This window comes from Tripterygium wilfordii, chromosome 13, assembly GCF_013401445.1.
Source record: "Tripterygium wilfordii isolate XIE 37 chromosome 13, ASM1340144v1, whole genome shotgun sequence".
In the NCBI taxonomy this organism is placed as follows: Eukaryota; Viridiplantae; Streptophyta; class Magnoliopsida; order Celastrales; family Celastraceae; genus Tripterygium; species Tripterygium wilfordii.
Genome location: NC_052244.1, coordinates 14,281,964 through 14,306,184, shown reverse-complemented (window position 1 = coordinate 14,306,184; position 24,221 = coordinate 14,281,964). Strand labels below are relative to the sequence as shown.

Below are 24,221 nucleotides of genomic sequence, written 5' to 3'. Positions count from 1 at the left end.
TTTCATCGAGTGGTTCACCAAGTGGGCTTGTATATTAGTTGGGCGAGGCCCAAAGAAGATCCTCCTAACGTGTCCATATCTCCTCCTGAATTGAATGTGTGGATAAATAGCGAAACACAGTCACTTGCAGAGCTGAGACTCTACAAAAAACGGCCATGGCAGCGTCGTGTGCTGCACAGTCATATCTGATGTTAACCTACGCGGCCGCCTCCTCTACTGTGCACTCGCAGGACCTGACTCCCACACTCCTCTCCTTCAAGCCCAAAGCTTTATCTCTGTGCCCTCTGGCGTTGGGTTCTGGAGAAAGTAAATCAGGGAAATTAAGTTTGTCTTCGAATAGAGAGGTCAGGTTTGGGTTTGTTTCGGCTGCTGTTGCCACAGATAGCACCACAGCTCCTCCGCCCAAGCCAAGGACTGGGAAGGCTGCATTGCCATTGAAGAGAGACAGAGTATGTGTTGTTTGAGTATGTTCGACGATCTGTTTCATTTCTGTTTGTTGTGACAAGTTTTTGGGTTTTCTTCTTACTGTTCGTCTGTGTCTATTTTTGGGTGATTGGATTAAGGAGGATAAATTGTGTTATTCAATTGTGTTACCAGAGGAGGTCTTTGAGATTCTTGGAAATTCGAAGATTGAGAGAAAACAAACAAGAGTATGACCTGAAGACAGCAATATCTTTGTTGAAGCAAATGGCAAGTACAAAGTTTGTAGAAACAGCTGAAGTCCATTTTCGTCTTAACATTGATCCAAAGTATAATGATCAGCAACTGAGAGCAACAGTGAGTTCAAAGCACTTGGGTAATTTATTTTATGGTCCGATCATTTTTTTTTCATTACTAATCTTTATTGGTGTACTTTTTATAGGTAAATTTGCCTAAAGGAACTGGACAGACTGTGACAGTGGCTGTGCTCACACAAGGTACTTACTCTATGCTTTCTTCTCATGGATAAAAAAGGGGAGAAAATAAGAAGGCACTGAATATGCGTGAAATCTACGGAGTTCACGTTTTCTTCTTATAGTATTATAAAATGTGTGATGATATATTTGTAGAAGTCAATTATAAGTCGAAAGGCTAGAGATTTGTTCCTTCATCTATATATTAATTTATTGCTGGGAGAGCAATGTGTTTGCGTGAATGAAGAAAGAGCCCAAGGTTGGGGGGAGAGGATTATTAGGGAAGAGTAATATATTGCTTGCCATATGCATTGCACGCTGGGTTTGATTAGTAATGTCTATTATGAACTATTGCAGTCAAGTATCCTTTACTGAAATTGGTATGATGTGTCCTCCAGTCTCGTCTGCAAACATGCATATCCACTGCTTTCTAAGATGGCTACTGCTGTTGAGGGAATTACCCACACATTACAGATGGACTTTAAGGATTTCATTATTGCAATGATTCTGCCACCACTGGATAGCCCAAATTTTAGGTTTATGGGGGGTGAGAAAGGGGTGGATTTAACTCCATTTTTGGGCAGGAGTCAATTATGATTAGCTATTGTCATTCAATTTAGGTACTACATAAGCCATTTTGATTGGCCTTTGGGCAGCTGTTCTTTTGGTTTTGAGCTTTCATGCTTGTGTTTGTGCACATATGCTGACAATGCACACTTTTCCTTATACTTTTGATACCCATTCTGAAGTACTGTGTTGCTTTATGTCGTGTGGAAGGCCACTTCTATGTGATTATTAATGAGTGATAGGTTCACTCTTGAGCATGTGTTGCCTCTTCTTGTCCAGGTTCATTATATGTTGAACTAAATCACTGCAGGTGAAAAGTTCGATGAAGCTAAAAGTGCGGGGGCAGATATAATTGGTGGGGAAGACTTGATAGAACAAATAAAAGGAGGTTTCATGGAATTTGACAAATTGATTGCATCTCCGGATATGATGCCAAAGGTTTCACTCTGATTATCTTTGATTTGCAATTAGTCGCAACTCCAGTGATGCCTAAGTTGTAGCTCTACTTGTTGAAATTAAACGACTACTGTTCGAGTTTCCACAATATGTATTCCAGTTTGCATGTGTTAGCTAACCATAATTTTATTTTACCTTCTCCCAGTATGTTCTGTCAAGGCTGACCCTATTTGTAAGCTCTAATTACTTATGGTTGCTGCAGGTTGCCAGCCTAGGGAAGATTCTAGGACCACGTGGTCTCATGCCAAATCCAAAAGCTGGTACTGTTACAACTCATATACCTCAGGTATGGTTCCATCTACTCTAATCATAAAGTTATCTTTGTTTTTTCGTTTAGAAAAATATCATAATGTATTCATCGTACTTGTCCCAGATATAATTTGTGGTTTCCACTTTGTCTACCATCTGTACTTCTAGTAAAGTTTTAGTGTCAAATAATCTAATAAGAAAAAGTACGTTCTGAGGCATGAGTTCATGGAATCATATGTACTTGTGCTTGTCTGTCAAATCTACCAAAAAATGCCTTCATTCCAAGTTGGGTGGGGTTTGTTCGATGAGACCTGCTCTTAATTCAACCTTGGGCATGACTATATTTTCTACCAGCTCAGGTAGATGTCATGTATATATTATTCATTAACTAGAATCCTTCTCAACTCAAAGTAAACAAGTGGATCACATTTTTGGCAGTTGGAGATTGGTTGGTCACTTTTTGATAAAGCAGAGTGGTGTGGAACTGTGGATATTATAGGTTTTATGGTAGATAACGTTTGTTGATCTAGATGCATAAAATGGTTTCCTTATGTTGCAGGCGATAGCAGAATTCAAGAAAGGAAAAGTAGAATACAGAGCTGATAAAACCGGAATCGTTCACATTCCGTTTGGGAAAGTTGACTTTTCTGAGGAAGACCTCCTCATCAACTTTCTCGCTGCAGTAGTATGCCTTCTGACCCAGCGCCCCTCCAACATGTTTTCCTTTCTTTGAGCTCCATTATTATCTGTATATAGCATTCTCTTAACATCTGAATTCATTTCGTTATTCCCAGAAATCAATAGAAGCAAACAAGCCGTCTGGTGCCAAAGGAGTCTACTGGAAGAGTGCTCACATATGCTCATCAATGGGGCCGTCTATCCGGTTAAATATAAGGGAGATGCTCGACTACAAGCTTCCCTGAAAACAGAACCAAACACATGTATACATGTATATGATGTCTGCAACTGTTCAGTCAGCCTTCTGGGGGTCTTTACAAGAGCTCCACCAATGCTTAAATAGACGGAATGTACAGAGTGAAGCCAGAAGTGGGGTTGGTTGTTAACATTTTCAGTTGCATTTTAATCAGAACATGCACAGAAAGATCATGTACTAGTCTTTGCAGTCGATATATGATTTTCAATATCATTTGATTTCACAATGCTGTTCAATCCATCTAGATATATAAAAATCCATAGAGAATATCTTAGATATATGCACGTTACAAATCAACTCGAATATTTTCGATCAGGTGTAAACAATGTTACATTACATACAAGTACCATATACATCTAATCAGATCTCACCTTCCTATTCAGACTTGCGCAAATTGTGGAGAATGTAGAGTGATGCGGATGACAAAAAAATGCATACAGAATAACTCAATAGATCTGTTCCAGTGGCTATTGTCACCATCTTGCTCCTTTCAAACATCTTTACTAAAAGAATCATGACAATAACATGTCCCACTTTTGTCTTCAGCTCATCAAGTGAGCTGATTTTCATCCACTTTGGCCTCTCCTGCAAATTAACAACAATCAATCAATTGTCCTTTCTGTGCAAATAGTAAGAGGTAAAAACAAACCCATCATGTGGTTTAAGGGTAACAAAATGTTCTGCAAATGCAAAATATATAAATTTAGTGGGGTTTGCAGCAGATATAGGGGGAAAAAATGAGAAGAAGTTATATATTTTCACTACCCGCAGTTTAGAAACTTAATTTAGTTAGAAGGAATAGTAAAACAATACAATGTTGCTTCTCGTTTCCTGACCCACAAGACGATAAAATTGCAGGAGGCTTGAAGCATAATGTGGTAAACACCTCAATTTACTTCCTTGAGTGACGCAGAGTTTGTATATTATTAAAATTTCGGATCAAGCTGGGGGATTGCCCATAATCAGGCTTGCAGAGGTTCCATCCCCATCAAGATAACCCCCACCCCGATCCTCTCTTTTTTTCCCTATCTTAATAACATGAGAAGTACGATACTAATGAAGTTTATTAACAAAAGATTTTCTCATGCAGATGGAAGTATCTGATGAGAAAACTGCACAGAGTGAAAATTTCTCACAAGTTACCTTCAAAGCAAACATTCCAAACAAGGAAGAGCCTTTGAGGGCACGATCAGCAGCGGGAGGTGCATCAGGTGGCACATTGCTGATAAACAATCCGTAAAGGCCCATGCCAAATATTAACATGACAGTGCCAGCAAGATAAACATCTGCATCAAGTATTGTCATTTAAAGCGAACCTCCATGCGTTAAGAAATATCATTAACTATTTTGCAAATTTAAATAAGAAATAAGAAATACCTCTGTAGTCAAAAATGAAGAAAAAGAAAAGAATAAGATTGAAAGGAAGCTTGTGAGAAAGTCAATAATAGTGATTTGGCAGAGTCAGTGGACCAATGTGTCAGTTAATTTTACCATATATACTTATCATCATTCTTAGACTATTTAAGGTTTGGTGTTTCTTCTTGAAAAATTCTTGGTCAATATACAATAGAAGATTAAATTTTTCATAAGGATTAAAATAGAAGCATGCTATGAAGAAAAGTAAATGTAATGGATCGATAAGGTTTGCCAAAGAGAAATTATTGGATGATGGTTCTTAAGGTTTACTAATCAATTTTACCATAACAGAGCACTGTGGACAAAATAAATATGAATATTTTGAACACATACTTTTAGCTAGATTTTTTAAAATAAAATCTAACGAGACCTCACCAATTGCTTCAACTAGCCGCAGAACCATCTGTCCCGTGTGAATTCCTTTGACACAGCTTGACCAGTAAACTTTATATGCATCAATAATGTAGACACAACCCTACATAGATCAGAAGCAGTCAGAAAGTGCATGCATTGAAATTTCCATAATAGCTTCCAAATAAGTGCAAGTGTTTCATTTAGATTTGTTCTAGATGAGCAGACATCAAAGTAAAATTTCACTAGGAAAGTATTGTATTCAATTAAATTTCAGGATACTGGTTTCACGAAGATCCTTTTAGAACTGACAATACCAGGGCACATGATAAGTGTGGACAACTTTTTTGTTACACATGAATTCTTCCTATTGAGGAAGAGAAAGCATTGCATAACTTATGTCTCCTCCAACAAACCTTGTATAACACAAAACTTCAATGGAAGTCATATATGAGTTTGGGCCAAATTCTGCCACCTAGTGGTTCTAATAGCTGCTTTCTTTTTCCAAACAACGTTTGTGTGGGTAAAAAGGGTCTTATTGTCTAGATTTTTTCGTACATAGTTCTGGAGAACGCAGCAAATTGAGAGACACGTGAAATTTACCTGTATGATCATTTTATTTCCAAGTAGGACAGTAGGACTATGACAAAATTATATTCATATAGAACATTTTAATCCCCACATAACCAGAGATGAGATAGGACTCAAACCTAACAGTTTTTGAAGAAATTTTCTTTGTTAATCATATGAACATTCACCAACTTAAAAGACACCGCTCCAGATAAATATTCCCATATGCATGATTGATGAAGATTTTAGTTATTTATTTTTTGGAGGGGCAGGATAGATGAAGATATGTAATTAAATACTCCCCCCGTCCCATTTTAATTGTCCCCTTCAATTTTACACACAGTTTAAGAAATTGCATTACTCCCTTCAATTTGACATTTATACCCTCATTTATTGAGTTGGCTGTTGAGCTCCTCCAGCTTTTCAATTTAAGGGTAAATAAGGGTAAGATGGGAAAAATGGATGAAACTAGTTTTAATTAATGGAAATGGGCAATGCATTTTGGGACATCCCAAAAAGGAATAGAGGACAATTAAAATGGGACGGAGGTAGTAAGTAATAATTTTATCCTTGGCAAAAAGAAGATAGGATGCTTGGTAAACGAACATACATTCAGGAAGCACAATAAGGAACCAGCAAGGGAACCTCCAACAGCCAGAAGTGCCAAGAAGCGGAAGTCAAAGATTATCTGTTTACGATTGAAAAGCAGAAAAAAAGAAGTTAAAAGACCACAATATGCATAAATGATCTGACAACAGGATTTAGATAATTAAACACCTCCATTCAACAAGAAGTACTAACTGTATCATATGGTAATGTGAGCAATACATGAGCTGATAGAAAAATCCTGTGGTTAACATCCTTTTAACTTCTTTATTGATAATTGGTTTAGTTGTATCACGTTTTGGTGTTCCTCTCTCTGTACCAATCTTCATGAGGCTTTATTACATCCAATGATCCAAAGAATAAATAAGAGTAGCAAACTAGGTAACTTGTAACGCCAGAAACTCTATTACATCCACAACTGCGCCTCCAATAACAATTTTCATAAAATGTATCTCAAAGGTTTGCTCAAGTTCAAGGAATAGTCAAACATTATCAGAAGCAAATATTCGTTAAACATTATCAGTAACTCTGTCAAACACTTGGATTGCAGCCAGGGGAGGACAAAACCATGATCACCTATGCATTATGAGCAAAGCTTAGGATTGGCATACCATTCATCACCTATCATTAACCCAATTGTTTCACTTTCACAGGATATTCTGCCAACATATTTACATGCATAACTGTACGCAACTATTTCTCAAAATCCCAGAACTGTATCTTGTTTCAACTTTTCATGACCTTGAAAGTTATCAATTTTAATTAACCCATTCGTAAAAATCTAACAATTGACACCAACCAGGCAATCAAACAACCAAATGCATATATAGACATACACAAGCCAAGTGTAACCACAAACCCACCCAAAAATGCAGACCACAAAGTGCGAAAAAGAAAAAAAAGGAAAATTAACACAATTTACCTTCTCAATGTTTGACTCAGCCGAACGAATAATCCGGACAACTGGGTTTCCACTGGGGTTTGCAAGCGCGTAGTGAAAGTTTGAGTCTGGCGGCCTGGATGACTCAACGAAGGGCTTTGATGGGTTCTTATGGGAAACCTTACTCTCACTTGGAGTCGACGACGGTGAAGCTGACTCCGGCGCTGGCGAGCTAATTGAAGCAGAGGTATATGGAAATTTCCTGAAACCCGTTGAACGGTGGCGTATTGGTGTCGAGAAGAGTGGAGATGCAGAGACTGAGGCGTAGAGAGCCATTGTTGGCTTGGAAGAAAGAAAACTTTTTTCTTCAAAAAAAAATGTTGGTATATGTTAACAATACAAACGTGCTGCAAATGAACGGTCCAGATTTGGATTTGGCAGACACGCATCCAGCTAAATATGTTTTATCCACAAAAACAAGCGGTGTAAGCACTCTCATGAATCATGATTGGCAAGAGTGGTATCATACTAAAAAAAACTTAATGCAAAATCAATGTAGATGAACCCAGAAGGCATACAATCGTGCACCAACATTGAAATACCAAAAGATGTATTGCCCATCAAGTAATCCCAAATGAATCGATCTTAAGGTTGAAATTCTCGGGTCAAACACACTAACAAATATTGTCCTTTTAGATATATCGGTTATGTGGACACCTCGGACCCGCAAGATTTGTTTTTCATGGGTCGTCTCATAAGGGTACTTACAAAAATGAACATTTTGATGTATTTTATCCACTTTTAGCATTTTTGTTGGTTTTACGGTTTTTAGGATTTTCTGTTGTTCAAGTATTTGTTTTGCATTATAAGTGTTTTAGGGTTTAGTTAAAGTTTGGTTTTCTATTTAAAGGTTCTAGCCTTTTATAAGAGGTAATTTTTGATAATTTAATAAAATCATGGAGTTTTTCTTTTTATATTTTCGTTCAATTTTTGATAGATTGAATTAGTAGAAATTATTTCGTTTTCGTAAAGTTTTCATTTATTTAACCACGTGCTGCATCACTCACCTAATCCCGTAGAGATTGAATCTGGAGGCTCATGATCCTTGTGATGACCAAAAATCTTCGTTGATCACAAAACCAATAGCAAGTATCATCTAATCCCCATTAATTAATCATTTATCTATTATTAATCTCTAGCACCCCGAACGCGGGTCAGGAAGACCAAAGCCTTAAAACATGTAACTATTGGTTAACAGTTAATAAATGTCAACGGCGTCATACCTTTATGTCGACGACACCAAGCACCATGCCTACAAACATCAAACCTCGATCCCCTCAATCATAGTCATACCTACTCATCAACTTCAACATACACCCTTAAGCCTGCCTATATTGAACATAATCTGATGTCATCAGTTTACTTGGTCAAATACTCTTCTAAGCCTATGTCCCATGAATCAAATCATAATTTTATTGAAACACCCATTATTTATGACAACATATCCAAAACAACTAATCTTTCTCTATAAAAATACTCTGAACACAATCAATTTCCAAGATCTCTATCTTGAGCGTTATGAGTCATCCTTCACTATAAAAAGAGACATTCGACATCAGGTAAAAAAGAAGCTTACTCATATATTAGATAATATACTTTCACTCAATCATTGGGGTTTCCGCTTAACCGGAATCTCTCCGATTAAGAAACATCTAACATCTCTTGTGGATTTTGCAACAGAATTATCGATGACCTTCTATTCTAAATTTATGATTGTGGAAAACTCTTCCCCACAATCTTAGGCGGGTAAACCACGGTGTTTACTTTTCATTCCTAAAGAGTAAAGTGCACTTCCATTTACCTCACCACAAAAAAATAAAAAGAGAGTCGAAAATGAAAAAAGTAAGTCAAAGTTATTGGGTTCTCACATTTAAGAAAGTCAATGGAATTTATGGTTTTTGATGGTCAAGTCAATATCTGCAATGCAAAAGTGGGAAAGGGAGAATATGCCAACCGAACAAATTGGAACGATTCCCGGTTGACACATGACAATCGGCCACAAATACCGGCATCCCCCGAACAAAAACGTGGCGACAATTACACGCATAAATTAAAGTATTTTTGCGACGCGGTTTCTATACCTAGTACCTACTATTTGATTGTTCATAATAATATATATATATAAAGAATTCTCTTATGCGATACTCACAAGTTATATTAACTTACGCACCTCAATCTCACCATTGATTTGAAACATATGAGACCCAAAGTAATGGGTCACACTTGTTATTTCACTTTTGAAAATACTTAAAAAATGGAGTGCGCAAGTTATTAACTTGCGGATGTCCGCATAAGAGAATTTCTGTGTATATATATATATAATAATGTAGGGGTGTAAACAATCGGTTTCGGTTGATTTTTTTGATTTTTGACAGGAATTTAACTGACCGTTATTTCGGTTATTCGGTCAATTAATCATTCGGTTCTCACTAAATATGTTTTGAAAACAATCTACCATTCGATCGGTTAACTATTCGATTCGGTTTTGCCGACTTACAATCATAGAATATTGAATGGCTCATTCCTTGAACGTGCTCATTTAGAAATCCATGCCCAAACATATCAACAAATATTATTTGATCTTGGGGCAATGAATCAGTACGGATTTGTTGTCTTGAGCTGTCTCCGAAGTAAGTAGGCCTAGAAAACGTGTTTGCTATGTAAGAGGTGTTTAGACTTTTTTATATGTCACTTGATTGAGTTATATACCAATCAGATATGGAATTAATTAGTAATGAGTGTTTAATGTGAACCAAAACAAGAGGGCACATATGCAAAAGTACATCTACCTAACCTTGACACTAGAGAATGGAAAATGTGAACCCACCTAATAAAAAACATAAGCTTCTTAAAATATGAATAAACAAAAGGTGCAAAAAAAATGTCAAAATGAAGGAAACATCCAAGAATCAGGGATAGAAATTCAGCTTTATATAAACCACAAACACCTCTCTATCTCTCTCTCATACACACAAAACGTCTCCTTCCATTTCATGGGCTGGGACGTTTTCTAACGAAAGAATTCCTCTCTTTCATTTTCCTTTCACTTTCTCTCTCTCTCTTTCCTTCCCTTTTCCCAGGAAAGTAAGGGGGAAAGAAAGAAACTTTTTTTTGCAGGTAATTAGATTTATATTAACTATTTGTTGTTGATGATGGGGAAGTATGTGGAGATGTTGGATGTTGGGGTGAGAATTGCCGCAAGATTCCATTCTCATTGCCCACAGACTGCTCGCTTGTACTACCACCCTCCTCCGGCTGCTAACTCCGACAACCACCACCAAAAACATCATGGCGGAGCCACCACCGAGGGCAGCAACATGAGTCGCAAGGTGGATGCAACAGGGGTCGATTATGTGAAAGATTTCGTTATTTATTCTATTTGAGTTCATTTTGAGATGTTTCATCGTATGAGATATTGGGGGAGAGTTCATGAATATTCAAGGAGTTTCTCTTAATAAAACCTTTTATTTTTGGAAAATTCTGTTTATGTTATATTTTATTTTGCTGTCTTTTTTTTTAAACCATATGCTACTCTCACTTTATTCTGTTGTCTATATTTTTCAATTTGACTTGCTTTTGTGTTTTTTTCCTTTCTTTTTTTGTCAAAATTATCTTGATTGGTTTTTTTAGATAATCCTTTAAAAGAGAGATAATTGCCAGTCTCAAAAAATCTCAACAGTGTGTGACACTCGCTCATTCATTGATTGTGGTGACATTATAGCAAATGACCCATTGAAATTCACTCAATGAATGAATTCCACACACCGCTAGAATGTTTTTGGGATGATTATCTTTATCATTTTTACGAATGGAATGGTGAATGAATTTGTTGTTTCATGTACCATTTATAAGTTTGGATTATTTCCTGAAACAATAATATTTTGTATCTCTACCCTGTAAACGTATTTAAAAGAGTGGAGATTGTTTGTGAACGTGGGTCTGTGTTATAGTCAAGTTTTGGTTCGTGGGCTCATGTTGGGCTTCAGTATTAAATTAACAGAATTTATTTTACTCCAACCCGGCCCAATTCTGAATTTTGTTCCCAACTCCTTCCAAATCCGGATTTTACACAATTGAATAAGAGGAATGTTACACTCTCAATTTATAACTCATTTTACCCTCGATCCATGTCATGTCAGATAGTCTTTCCATGTCATGTCAGATAGTCTTTGATTATAAAGACACATAAAACGTCCCTTAATCCATATGACATAATCCTCATTGATTATAAACACGACCCCTTAACATCCCAACACTTTCAAAATTGGGGGTCTACACTCTTGACTCTGGACACTTTACCCACAAAAATGTCTTATTAACACATTACCAACAAAAGAAACAAGGCATAGCGAATCAAGACATTGATTTGATGAAGATGGCTGGTGGAATCTACATGGTTCACCACGTTAAAAGGTATTGCACTGCCTCTTCCATCTTGATCAAAGACGGTACGCTATTGTCAGACCAGCAACGTGGCCCCAAGATTTAAACTGAAATGTCTGTTTCTTGTAATTAATAAAATACTAAGACCCACGAAGATTTCACATGCAATCACATGATGCCAGAAAGACATGCAACAACAACAATATTCATCATAAACCAACATATATAAGTTATCATAAAATGAACACTGTGGAGGCCTGGAAGGAAGGGAAGAAGATGTAATCCATCATACAGAAACTAGGAAGCTGACAATCTTACTAGGTCAGTTTACACGAGATTAAACACACCAACAAACTCAAAGAAACACCATCACTAGCCTAGCATGTTCACATATGTTTCAAACCTGAAATACTGCTCTCTCTACATGCTAGATTCTCCCGAGGAATATTAATTCAAGTGTTAAAGGTAGCAGATTTGATCAGTTTGAAGTATCACCTTACTGGGTCTGCACATTAGGCTTCCGAGCCACAAAGAAATACAAAGGGGTGAAGATCTCTTTCCTGAAAGTCACACAGTTATAACATCATGTCATTTTCCGCACCAACACAGGAACCAAAAAAATATATGTATACATACAAGTGTGTTTGTGAGTGTACAGAACTTTTTTTTAAAAAAGGAGTATCTTTAAGGAAATATATTCATACTCTACAATTTAATTATAAGGAGTGGACTAAAACATACTCTATAACTTGCACTAAGAGGATTTTAAGCAAAACAGTAGTTTGTAGGTTAGACTGGAAAGTTGATACTATAGGTATAAGTAAAATAGCCAAGGAGGACAGAAGGATCTGGATTTGAAGATGATATAGAGGAGAAGGGATTCTCACCTTCCACCCTCAACTAACCCCTCTGCAGCCTTCTCAAGAAAATCTTGAACCCTCTGACTTCCATTTGGAGCAAGTCCTACATATTCTAGGACCTTGACCTATAAAGGCACATAAATTCAAGTGAACTGTTTGAAATTTTTTACGGATAGTAGGTTACATGTAACATGACACTATATATTCCATACAAGAAATTATTCAATGAACAGGGGTCTTAAAACATGATGTACAACAAGGAGAAAGCATTTGATTCTTTACCATGTTTCTAGTAAAAAATCGTCCAACAGCGGTTAGACGAAAGCTACTCAGAGAGAAATGGTTCTTATCCAAAGGTAAGTACCACGGTATTGGTGAGTCTGCAGCAAGATCTTTCTCCCACACGACCTTCACACAAGAAAATATGTCTTATATGCTGATCATGTTTTAAAAATCTTTTAAATCCCATTTAGAACGAGTTAAGAGAGGGATAGAGCGAGAATTTGCAACTCACGTCAAATCCAGCCTTTTTTAGGGCCTCAAGGCATTGTCTGGTCAACCGAATGTCTGGAAGCCCGTCACCGATTTCAATTTCTGCCTGTGTAGATATCATTTTTGGATTCACAATCATTCAAACTTAAATCACCTTTGCAATTTTAACTGAAGGATTGTAAAAATTGTATGACACCTTAATTTTTTGATGCTCTTTATTCTTGGGATCAAAAGCATCAGTCATGCACCATTCATATGCAGCAAAGCACTGGCCAGGTTTTAGGACTCTGTAGATCTCGCTGTAGCATCCATACTGACAGAACAGATTTCAGAGAGAGTAGATACAAGGTTAATAGTTTACAAACATAGATCCAAAGTTGTAACTTGCAAGCTGATGAAAACTAAAAATTTAGCATTTTCAACAGACATACCGCATCTGGTGCATGGCAGGTAGCTTCAATTGCATATACTGCATCAAAACTATTGTCAGGAAATGGCATTTTCATGAAGTCGGCCTGCACAAATAAAAAAAAGAAGATAATCTCCAACCTCAAACCATTTTATCCCATCTGAAAGTACTGAACAAAGAACAACACAGAGTAAGAAAACAAAATGCTGAAGTCCTCACTAAAGTAAAGAAAATAACAATAACAAAAACTAGACCAAGAAAAACCAACCTTGATGAAATCGCAGGTCTGCTCCACTCCTGCTACACGGTTAAGCACCTGTGGAGCAACAGCAGCCCATAAGGAGTCAGGCATCTTAAAGATCAAGCAATTCAGTGCCACGAACTATAAGAAATCCATGAACTATAGGTTGGCAATGGCAATCCAAAGAAATAGACCAGTGGCCACTGTAAGTACAGGTACAGTCAGTCATAAAAAAGTAATAAACATTCCATACAGGAACAGTTAGTCATGAAAAAGTAATGAACATTCCATCTATTTTGACTTACTTTAAAAACTAAAAATTAACAAGACTTCACACTCACAGAACAGGGGATCCTGATGACAAAATGAAGAGAGAGAGAAAAACACTTGTATAAAGTAGCACTAGCTTCTATATTAACTTTATAACCAAAACGAGAAACATGGCGTTTGTACCTTCCCCCTTGATATCTGATATTCATTGTTGTTTAACCCTGTAACTGATGTTGAGCTGCAGCAAAACCATACACATAATCATTCTCTACAGGTTTGAGCCAAACATTACAACCATTATAGACAAAGTATTATCTATCATGTGAGATTATGGATAAAGTTAGTTGGATGTCTGTCCAACAAGCAACAACATTGCTTCTTCCCAATTAAGACTGAGCATTAAGAAACAACCAAACCCAGAAAATATCCGTCATTTCCTATGGGAATAAGATATCAATAATTAAGGGGCAGAGCACGGAGAGATATTGATAATTGCCAAAAATAAATTGGAAAACCACTCACATGCTACTGAACTTAGTAGCAAAAAAAGGAGCGTTGTCAGAGCATTACTTCCATGGTTGATGACACACTAGTCTAATCCATAATATAAGCTAAAAATTCCAAACAAGAAGCCCGGGAATAGACTGCCATTCACCTGAATCGTGCAATTTCTCTTAATGGTCCACCGATTCCACATCCTACATCCAACACCTACAATGACATAGATAAAATTTAGTCAACATATCAAACAAAAGGGTGTTTACAAGATTCAAGAGAATTACAAAGACCTTTTGCCCAGGCTTCAAGCCAAGCTGTAAAGCAAGGAAGTGTTCATGTCGTTTGATGCTCTCTGGAAGAGACTCCCCTTTCCATCTACAGAAAATGATCAATATTGATGTTAATTAGATCCATCAGCTGCATTAGCAAAAGCAACTTCTGATTCACTTGAATACAAGCACAGAAAATATGAAAAGGTTACCTGGGTGCAAAATGGAAAGACTCCCCCCAACCAAACTCATAAAAGCTGGTAACAAGATCATAATATTTATTAACCTGCACCGAAGATGGTTATTTTCGTATGGCTAACAAATAATATCCGTCGGTTAGAAAAATCAACGGCTTATCTCCCATATACACAATTTCCAATAGCCAATCAAATTGTCAAGTCAGATATTGACCAACAGAAGATTGATAAAGTAGACGATTGGAAGCTCATTTAACATCCAGCAGACTCAAAAAGTTGAGAACAATGGGCTCCGGCGGTCCGCTTACCATGTCAGTGTAGTTCTCTTTTCTATCTTTCTCATCACCTCCATAATGGACATGATACTTCTCATACCTGCACCATTAAGCTAAAACTTCTATCACAAAATTAAGAGAAACCTAGAAAATCTCAAAATGTTACAACCATCAATCAGTTCTACTGAATGCAAAGATCTTTCAGAACATCTAGTGAAGTGCCACACATGAATCCTTGATCAATAATAACAAAATATTCACACCTTATGCACGCTTCCACTACACTGTACTAATATTAATTGCTCCCTCTTCCATTTACAAAATCAGCCATTAAAAAAATTTGATACAATTATTGCTTCTTTTTTTTTTTTTCTTTTATCACATTTGCTCTGAAAACAAATAAAGTTTTAGATTCTACTCGGCCATCAAGAAAGTCACAGCAGATCTAACCTACTACATTCCAGGAAAAAGACAGTTTGAAAACGCATGCACACGATTGGTAAAACTTACTTGATTTAAAAACCCCAAATCAAATCCTCATCAATCGAAACAGAAACAGCCAAACATCCCCATATACTGAAGTACAAGCAGCCTAAGAATGAGATAAATTACTTATCGACAGCGGAGAGGACATCGTCTTTCTCGATCTTGCCACCAACTCCCGAAGCCAGATCCAACGCCCCAGCCTTCGACATTCTCGAGGGATCTAAAACAAACAGCACAAATAACATTTTTCATCAACAAACAGAAACGAATTCGACAAAAAAAAAAGAAAGTAAGATTAAGATGCAGGTGGTGAATCTCGTGCATGGTGAAATCGAAAGCATATGACCTGAACGACAGAGGAGAATCTGCGAGAGAGGCCAAACAGAGATGGAGATAGAGAGAGAGAGTGTGGGAGGGATTCGCGAAATGTTGTGTTTGTGTATATAAAATGGGGATTTTTAGTTTTTTTGGAACAGAAAAGAGAGAATATCGGGAGCGTAGAATATTTGGCAGCAAAGTACACATTTACATTCACGTGGAAAGTAACTAATAAAATGATTTTTTAAATATGTAAAATCTAAATAATAAAAAGATGCACACAAAAAAAAATAAAAAATCTAATGGGTATCATCATATGGCCACCTTTGGTCATATTCTTGATTCAATGAGAGAGGTTCAGGTCTGTGTTGGAATGGGGCAGTATCATTATTATGTGTCTCGGAAGTGCAATAGTGTTGCTCATTATGCATGGGAGAATATCTATGGATTTTGTGTATGATATCCGAGAAAGATATCATATGAATTTATCTTTTGAACATCCGATATGAGTCAGAATCGGAAGTAAAAATTTACCATCTAATGACATCATAAATTAGATTAAAAGCCCATTACATGACCATAAAAATACTACTCTTCTGTCCTCTAAACTTCCTTTACCAAAGGTAGGAAAACTGAACATTTCGGCCCAAAGTCATAGAATCTGAAGGCCTTCTTGACTAGTGTCATCTCAGCAAGCTTCACTAGTCACTACTTTTGCAGTTTGGTTTACATTTTGCGTTGGATGTGATTCTTGTTATCGAAGTCCATCAAAGCCCTGGAAATCTGTTTATGGAACTAAGCAAGGATGAAAGTTTCTTTATGGTTTTATGAGAACTCCAACTATTGTTAAAGTTGAAGGTTGAGGCTCTGAGTTCTAACCAAAACCACGCAATTTTAGACGCAGCCAGCGAAGTCATTTACAAATGCGGAGTGGTAGAAAGAAATCTGGCATTAGGTCGCTAAGTAGAAAATCATTAACAAGCCCATCAAGGCATCAACCATCTTAAAGCTATACAGGTAATTCAAACTCTATTTATCATCTCTTTCAAATGGCTTGCTTCCATTAACGGAACCTGTTTGTAACGTAAACAGATTTTATAGTTCCTGTACAGATTCAGGTTAAGCAGCACAAAAGAGGCAAACGGAAGACGGAAACTAGAAAGATTGAAGAAAAGAAAGAAATAACTATATTAAAACGCTAGAACAAACAGGAACCAACAAGTTATAGTACAACATACAATGTGCAGCAGTAAGAACTACCTGTCATGATGAACATTTTAATCAAGAACCCAGTTTTTTTTTTTTTTGTTTTTTGTCAGGCAATCAAGAACCCAGTTGATCAGCCAATCACATTGTGAAATTCCGTCTAGTAGATTCCATTTTCATTAATAGATCTTTGATATCTGCTTCCATTCTCATCTTCATATTGAAGTATTCTCGATGTGCCCTTTCCAAAGCCTGAAATTCCTCAAATTTCTCTTTACGCGTTTCCTCAGACTCGTCTAGACGCAATTTTGCAATTCTACTTGCATACTCTTCCTCAGTCTTTTCATTCTTTGCAATTGCAATACGTTTCAAGCCCTCTGCTTCTCTTCTTGCATCATCAGCACGTGCTTGGAACATCTTAGCCTCTGCTTGCTTAATTCTCACAACGCTCTCCAGTTCATCAAAAACCGGTTCCTTTTGGATGCTTCTCATCAACTCCGACTCCAGAGGGCGCTTTTCATTCCTGTCATCATAGTGGCTTGGAATTAGGCTGCCTGACCGTTCCAACTGAGGAGCTTTTTCCATACGAACAGACTTAAGCCAACCACTGTCCTGGCTGGGCCCTGCAATCCCATTACTTGCTTTCACTTGTTCCTTCATCGAGAATGTTGTATCCTTGAACTTTGAAGAATCAGTTTCTGCAATCAAAGGAGATATAAATGGTAACTACATGGTTTAGGCGGCAAAACCTAATAGAAATTAGTCAAAGCACACCATCAAAGCCATGAAAATTATATTGTTTTGTCACAAAATGAGATCTGTACTTCAGCCAATTCAAGTTATGGTCTAGATTTCTATTGCTTGAACAGACACCCTGATCAATGCCACACATAAAACTCCATGCAAGACCAGAAAACCAAGAATGTGCATAATGTCTTCATATCACTCAATCCACTCCAGTTGAACGAACACAATCATGAATTTTAAAATGCTGCCAATCGAAACGAAACTTGCTTAGTTTACTGTTTAAGAATTAGTGAGGATTTTAATGGTCTGAAGAGCCCGTTGGAAGGTTTTACAACTGTGTTGCTATAGATTTCAGGAATTCCTCCTTTAAAAGATGAAAGTCTACTGGACATATCACACAAGCCATAAAGAAGAAAAGCAGTTATGGACCATGTAAAAAGATCAAAATAAACTCTGTTACCGCCTTTGAATACAAGGCGTCCAAAGTATCATGCATATAGGAGTACATTTGACCACTGCACGAAGAATCCGCCATTACGTTGCACCTTTCCCAACAGCAACAGAGTATTTCAATGCAAGGTTTAACACGTATAGCTTTGTTTCGACAAAATCAAAAACTTAAACAAAAATCAGAGGGAAAAAAATTATAAAGTGGTATAATTAGAAGTTTTCACCATTGCACACCACATTCATCTATAGGAAGCCGTGTTAAAAGCTAAAAACGTTTGACAGCAACGAAGGTCGTACTATAAGGAAGAAAAAAAAAGAACTTACCAGTCAGGAAACTCATGAGATTACTATAAACCTCAGGAAGGTCAGACTTATTAGCAACCAATCTTGCCAGAATCTGGTGAGCAATTTCATGCAGCCGTTTACCTCTCACATCCTTGCTTCCACGAAAAATCCTCTTGACATATTCAAGTTCCTCACAAAATGTTTCCATAGTCCAATCCTTAGAAAAATTTAGAAAAACCTCCTTCACAAAACCAAACATTTCAGAAGGAAGATCACAAGCCACACAATGGAACTGCATCTCAGTTGTCCCTTGAGCCCCAGTTGCACTCCGCCCATTTCTAATAAAAGACTCCCGCAGTGCACAGTCCACATGGCACCAATGTAGACAGACATCACACCCAACCCAACTACATGTGTTAGATGCCATGTCAAACTTTGAACAAATAAGACACATACAAGCACTGCAAAAACCATTTTTCTTCACGCAAACTTTGCAATCACATTCGTCCACTGGCAAAGGATTCCTACAAGATTGATTTCTGCATTTTAAGTTGAGAAAGATCTCAGCTATATCAGAAGATGAAACACTGCTGTCTAGCTGAAGATACTCCGGTAGACCAGTTTTCAAAGCAACCAAGATTTCCAACTGTGAACGGTGGGATTTTAATAACATCTCCAAGGTTAAGTCAGACCTATTCTGCAGTGCATTCTGAACTGCATCTAGTTGTCCATGCTTCTCTGCACTAAACATGATTTCACGAATGCTCTCTTTTAGACGTGACACGGATTGTCCCGTCATTTCGTGAAACTTTCTTGCCATCAAGTGAACAGGTTCAGAAACTATCCTGCTAATGATTGTCTCCACAAACGCAGCCCCACCAATAAGAAATTGCTCTTGTTCCTTCTGGCTACTTGTTCTATACAAGTTACCGCTATGCTTCTCTCTCACTGATCTCTTCTTTTCGAAACTATAGTTGGAGACAATTTCGTGAGATCCTACACTGTGCGAAGGGGATTTAACATCGTCCTGATACTTAGGTTGTCCTCCTGACAGCTGTTTATGAAAACTCAACTGCCTCTCCAGTCCATTGGGCATCTTCGAGCTTGCCTGCCTAGGCTGACCATTTGAAATACCCTGTAAAGGTTGAGACTGTTGAAGAGAGCTATTACCGTTCATTAGGATTCTTTGATACAAAGGAACTTCTTTATGCCTTGAATCATTCTGAGACAGTCCCTGCCAAGCACCTTGAGATAGTTGATCAATTCCCTGAAATATAGGGCGGCTATGGACTGATTGTTCATAATTGTCCAATGAATTCTGAGTCAACGAACAGCTTGGGTTGTGATAAAATGACTGAGAACCTGAAAAAGACATTGATGCAGTAAACCCATCAGAATATGTATGAAATGTGTTAGTTAAGGACTGAACACTCCTTGCATGACTAGGGGAACTGGGAGCCACGTTTGAATCTCTTGATGCGCCAATAGGTAATAAAACATTTGGCAAGCTAAGAGAAAGATCAAGTGGCTCAAGTGTTAACTTGTCATCTCTCTGCTTAACATCCACTGCTTGGTCAGCTTTCTCAGCTCTTCGAACAAGCGAACTAGAAAACAATTCAAATCCCCTTGTACTCGGCCCTTCCATGTCATCATCCCTGAAAGGTATTGCATCTCTTGATTCTCTTCCCATCCATACATTGTCTTCCACATAATCAACAACACGGAGAGGTGTGACACCCACGCTTTTGCCTTTGTCTTTAACATTCTGCTCAGAACCTTCTGATGCAACATTGGTATTCACTTCAAGCTCTGTAGCATTTTCCTCATTTGAATTTGGCATTTCAACATCCTCCATCTCTACCTCTGCCTCAAGATCAATTCCCTTGTCTTGCTTACTTTCCCCCTCCAAATCATATGATTTATCAGCAAACGTACCATTTCTTGTTTCTTCCAGAGAATCACTACTCTTCTTTAAATTATCTTCCACCTTACATTCATTACTCTGCTTTAAACCATCTTCCTCCTCCTCTTGTTCCTTGGCATCAGCGGTTGCAACTCCAATATCATCATGACCACCGGCAGACTCATCATCTAAGTTCTTCTCAAACTCATTTACCTTATCACAATCATCCACCACATCTTTCATCTTGAAAGGATCTCCTTCTTTTGTCTCTTCCTCTACGCCTTCCACAATTTTATCGGTCTCCTCAACCCTTAATTCACTCTGAACATCCTCAGCCTCACTAGGATCAGCATCCAACCCATCATCTTTTCTACCTTTGATCTCATTGTCATTTTCATCATCAGTACAACCTTGAAAAGATGATTTGGGTTCTGGTTCAAGTTCCCCCTCTTCCATCTCACTACTAATCCCACTGTTGCCCTTCCACTCTACTTTGGTCTTCTTCATTTCCACACTCCTAGACTGCTCACACCCTGAATCCTTTGACCATGTGGGCGACCTCTCCTTCACCCTCTCCCTCTCGCTCTCATTTCCCTTCCACTCCCAGACCCCCCTGGCCTTCGATTGCTCACTCCCTGAATCCCTTGACCAGCTCGGCGACTTCAACATATCCCTGGATCCCATCGGCGACCTTACACCACTACTTCCTCCTCCCCTCTCCTCCAACTCCTTGCTGCCTGCACTGAATTCTTTACTATCAGAACCTCTACCACCATAACCAAATCTTCGCCATGAGGAGACACTTCCCTCTCGCCTTGAACGATCCCTCTCGGATCTAAACCCCTTTGGGAACTCCCTTCGAGGAACAGAGAAACTCTCTGAGCGGTGAATTACCCTATCTCCACCACCTCCATCGCCACTATACCCATCTCTACTGCAACTGCTGTATCTATCAAACCCTTTCCTCCGATCAAAGCCATCAAATTCATGATTAGATCGCTTACGTATAGGACGATCATCATCATCCCCACTGCGATTGTACCTGCCTGAGGATGAAGATGAAGACATCAGATTCTTCCGTGCATTATCAGATTTATAGTAGAAGCTCCGATGTGAAGAAGATGACCGATTCGGGTTCGACTCTTTGGAGGCGAGCTTCTCACTATACGAATCAAGATCGTCACTCGATGTCAATCTCTTCATTATGTGACTAAGTACACAACAAATGCTCCAATCTTGTAAACAACGACAGCAACAACAAATTACAGCTCAGCAAGCAAGTTTGAGCCTCGAAACCCTAACATGCTGGCCCCAATTCCAAAACAAATTTACAACAACAAACCAACAGAGCTAGGGTTTTTCCTTTTCGAAACCCTAATCTTGGCTACTGTACACCAGTAAGAAAAAACAAACCCAACAACAACAATCACAGCCACATATACACCCAACAACAAAAGACAAAGCAAGCTCAAGGCTTCGAAACCCAAAAAATCTCACAAAAAATTGAAGTACAATCCACAAAAATTCCCCTCCACCACCATAGCTGCAAATACCAGAACCTCTTCAAGCTTCAGATTCAAACTGGTTCCAGACAATAAAGAGATGAAGCTAAATTCACAAATGCAGAAGCATGGGGTAGTCACCGGATGTAGAAGGTAGCCGGCGAGGAGAATCCGATAGAAGGAGAAGAAATTTATGGTGTTAGGTGTTGTTGGGGGAATACAAGTGAGGTCATATTTTTCGGGAAGAAAACGAATAATAAAAAGTGCTTGTCGTTTCAATGCCCTTTATTATCATAGTCAACGCAGTTTAACTACACTTTTTTTTTTTTACAGATGAAGAGAGAAGCTTGGATGAGACGGACGGCCGTGATTGAAAGATGAGGCTTTTGTCGTGTGGGATGCTCGGTAGGTGTTTGACGACCTCTTATTTTGATTAATTGTGTTTTTTTTCCCCCAATTTTTGGCGGGTCTTATTATTGGATTGAAAATATTTTTACAGCAACACGACGTATCTTTAACAAATTCAGTCAAAACAAGTAATTAAATAACGTAATAACGAAAGTCAATATAATTAGACAACGTAATAACGAAGTCAATATAATTAGAAAATGTAATAACGCAATTTAATGCAATTAGATAATTTAATACTGTTATGACTGGTTATGGAAGAAATTATTAGTAATACAAAGAGTTTTCCATATTTTTATATTAATTTCTAAAAAATTTTAAATAGATAAGCTTTCCCTATAATGTCTTCAATCAATCAATAATATTGGAGCTGATAGATTACTTATTAAGAAGGTTGCAATTTTCAATCTACTTTTATGGGTAGATGAGAAAGTACACGTGAAGTTTACAATTTAAGATCTATGATTAATGACTGCGAATTCTCATATAGAAAAATATGTTCAAGATATTAGATGTTAAAAAAAATATTGTTAATGTACAATTTTCTAATAGAGATATTTATTTTGTGTGCAAATTTTTTTCGAAATTAAAAGTATTTTTTAAAAAAATATTATTATATAGTTATTGTTTTTGGTTGATTTCCCAATTGCTACTATTTATGTGAAAGTAATTTAAATTGAAAAAAAAAAAAGCACACGTAAATGTTCTTTTACATATTTTTGTAACATTTTTTATACATATTTTTGTAAGTTGATTCGACTTCACAAGTGCCAATAAGATTTTAATTTTGAATAATCAATTTCAAATATGGTTCAGGTGTCACGTGATTGGACATCCGAGAAACAAAGATTCTGCTAATAGACAGAGATGTTACAGCTTTAATCAAACTTCATTGAGATTTGCGCCTGCATAAATCACAACCTTACACGTTTTATTTTTGGACACGTGTAAGAGGATGCTGGGAGTGAACCACTTCATGGGAAAATGGCAAAATTATCTTTATGGGCTGGGCCAGAAGCTATAAGGCCCAGCCCATGTCAAAACCTTATCAAAAGGTCAGTATTTAATGTCCCTTTTCGGGGACCGTCTCACGTCCACCCGACTGTCAGTCCACCCTCAATCCACCCTTGTTAAAAACCGTTCGATTTAAAATATAAATTTTGGAAAAGACCATCATAACCTTCACATATAATTTTAACACTCTTATTCTAATGGGGTGGACCATCCACTCTTTTGAAGGAGGTGGAACTTAGTAAAATCCCCCTTTTCGTAGGAGATATTTTTATGCTCTCAAACAATGATCTTCCTCTAATTGAACTCCAATGGCAGCTCTCTCAACTGGAAATTTTGTTCACGGCACCTGTATTATTCATCAAGAACTGAAAAAGTACAACTACTACCCAAGAACTCTATCATGCCAAATCAGAGAATCATCATCAGCTGATCAAACACCAGTTGCAGAGACAAAGATAGACAACCAGAAGAAGAATAAGAAGAAATTGTCAGAAGTGTTTGTGAGTGGGTTAGACAAGATTGGGAAAGGATTGAAGGATTACAAGTGTTAACAGAAGAAAGGAGACTGGAAGGACTTGGTGTTGATGAGCTTATCATTTGCTGTTTATGTCTACATCTCTCAAAAGATTGTTTGTGCTTATTGTGCTTCGATGCCCATGCTCAACCAATCATGGTAGATATAGGGTATATATATCATCACTATTTTCTATGTGATATATATATATATATATTAGTTTTATTTTTTACACTTTTTTTTCTTTTCCACCAAAAGACTCAAAATGTTTGTTTTGATTTTCTCTCTGTATTGTAATCTTGGATTTTTTTTATAGTATCCAAATTTATTCAGTTTAAAAAAAAATGAAAATTATTCATAGAACTTACCAAGCTAAGGGACTGGTGCATCCCTTTATCCGCCTGTGAGGCCAATAGATTCACCATGTATGACTTAATGATCTCCTCAACTTGCTCCTCTATTTTCTCCTCATATCAGGCATTCATTCACAACCACTATTGACCAACAAGAGT

General features: G+C 37.5%; 4 protein-coding genes across 5 annotated transcripts; 1 reads left to right on the top strand and 3 right to left on the bottom strand.

Annotated features, from left to right (window-relative positions):
* The first annotated feature begins 108 nt into the window (after positions 1-108).
* Positions 109-3,325, top strand: LOC120012791 (50S ribosomal protein L1, chloroplastic-like). Its single transcript, XM_038864288.1, has 7 exons — positions 109-449; positions 598-777; positions 863-917; positions 1,771-1,898; positions 2,119-2,202; positions 2,725-2,850; positions 2,960-3,325. Exons 1-7 carry the CDS (start codon positions 156-158, stop codon positions 3,086-3,088), a joined length of 996 nt encoding a protein of 331 aa, XP_038720216.1. The 5' UTR covers positions 109-155; the 3' UTR covers positions 3,089-3,325.
* On the bottom strand, positions 3,298-7,300 carry LOC120012792. Its single transcript, XM_038864289.1, has 5 exons — positions 6,965-7,300; positions 6,047-6,124; positions 4,891-4,990; positions 4,243-4,385; positions 3,298-3,684 (listed from the first exon to the last, which is right to left on the bottom strand). The coding sequence occupies exons 1-5, from the start codon at positions 7,256-7,258 to the stop codon at positions 3,475-3,477; spliced, it is 825 nt and encodes a 274-aa protein (XP_038720217.1). The 5' UTR covers positions 7,259-7,300; the 3' UTR covers positions 3,298-3,474.
* A 4,254-nt stretch (positions 7,301-11,554) lies between these two features.
* Positions 11,555-15,868, bottom strand: LOC120011980 (cycloartenol-C-24-methyltransferase). Its single transcript, XM_038863188.1, has 14 exons — positions 15,709-15,868; positions 15,489-15,582; positions 14,910-14,976; positions 14,617-14,690; positions 14,426-14,510; positions 14,293-14,348; positions 13,821-13,875; positions 13,395-13,442; positions 13,149-13,232; positions 12,914-13,030; positions 12,740-12,823; positions 12,508-12,633; positions 12,253-12,350; positions 11,555-11,925 (listed from the first exon to the last, which is right to left on the bottom strand). Exons 2-14 carry the CDS (start codon positions 15,569-15,571, stop codon positions 11,862-11,864), a joined length of 1,041 nt encoding a protein of 346 aa, XP_038719116.1. The 5' UTR covers positions 15,572-15,582; positions 15,709-15,868; the 3' UTR covers positions 11,555-11,861.
* An 844-nt stretch (positions 15,869-16,712) lies between these two features.
* On the bottom strand, positions 16,713-21,999 carry LOC120012265 (protein OBERON 4-like). 2 transcript variants are annotated; one of them, XM_038863604.1, is made up of 3 exons: positions 18,408-21,999; positions 17,016-17,584; positions 16,713-16,973 (listed from the first exon to the last, which is right to left on the bottom strand). In XM_038863604.1, exons 1-2 carry the CDS (start codon positions 21,472-21,474, stop codon positions 17,028-17,030), a joined length of 3,624 nt encoding a protein of 1,207 aa, XP_038719532.1. In that variant the 5' UTR covers positions 21,475-21,999; the 3' UTR covers positions 16,713-16,973; positions 17,016-17,027. The 2 variants fall into 2 exon arrangements, with proteins under 2 accessions (XP_038719532.1, XP_038719533.1); XM_038863605.1 differs by having other exon boundaries at positions 16,837-16,969; positions 17,012-17,584.
* Between the last annotated feature and the right edge of the window lie 2,222 nt (positions 22,000-24,221).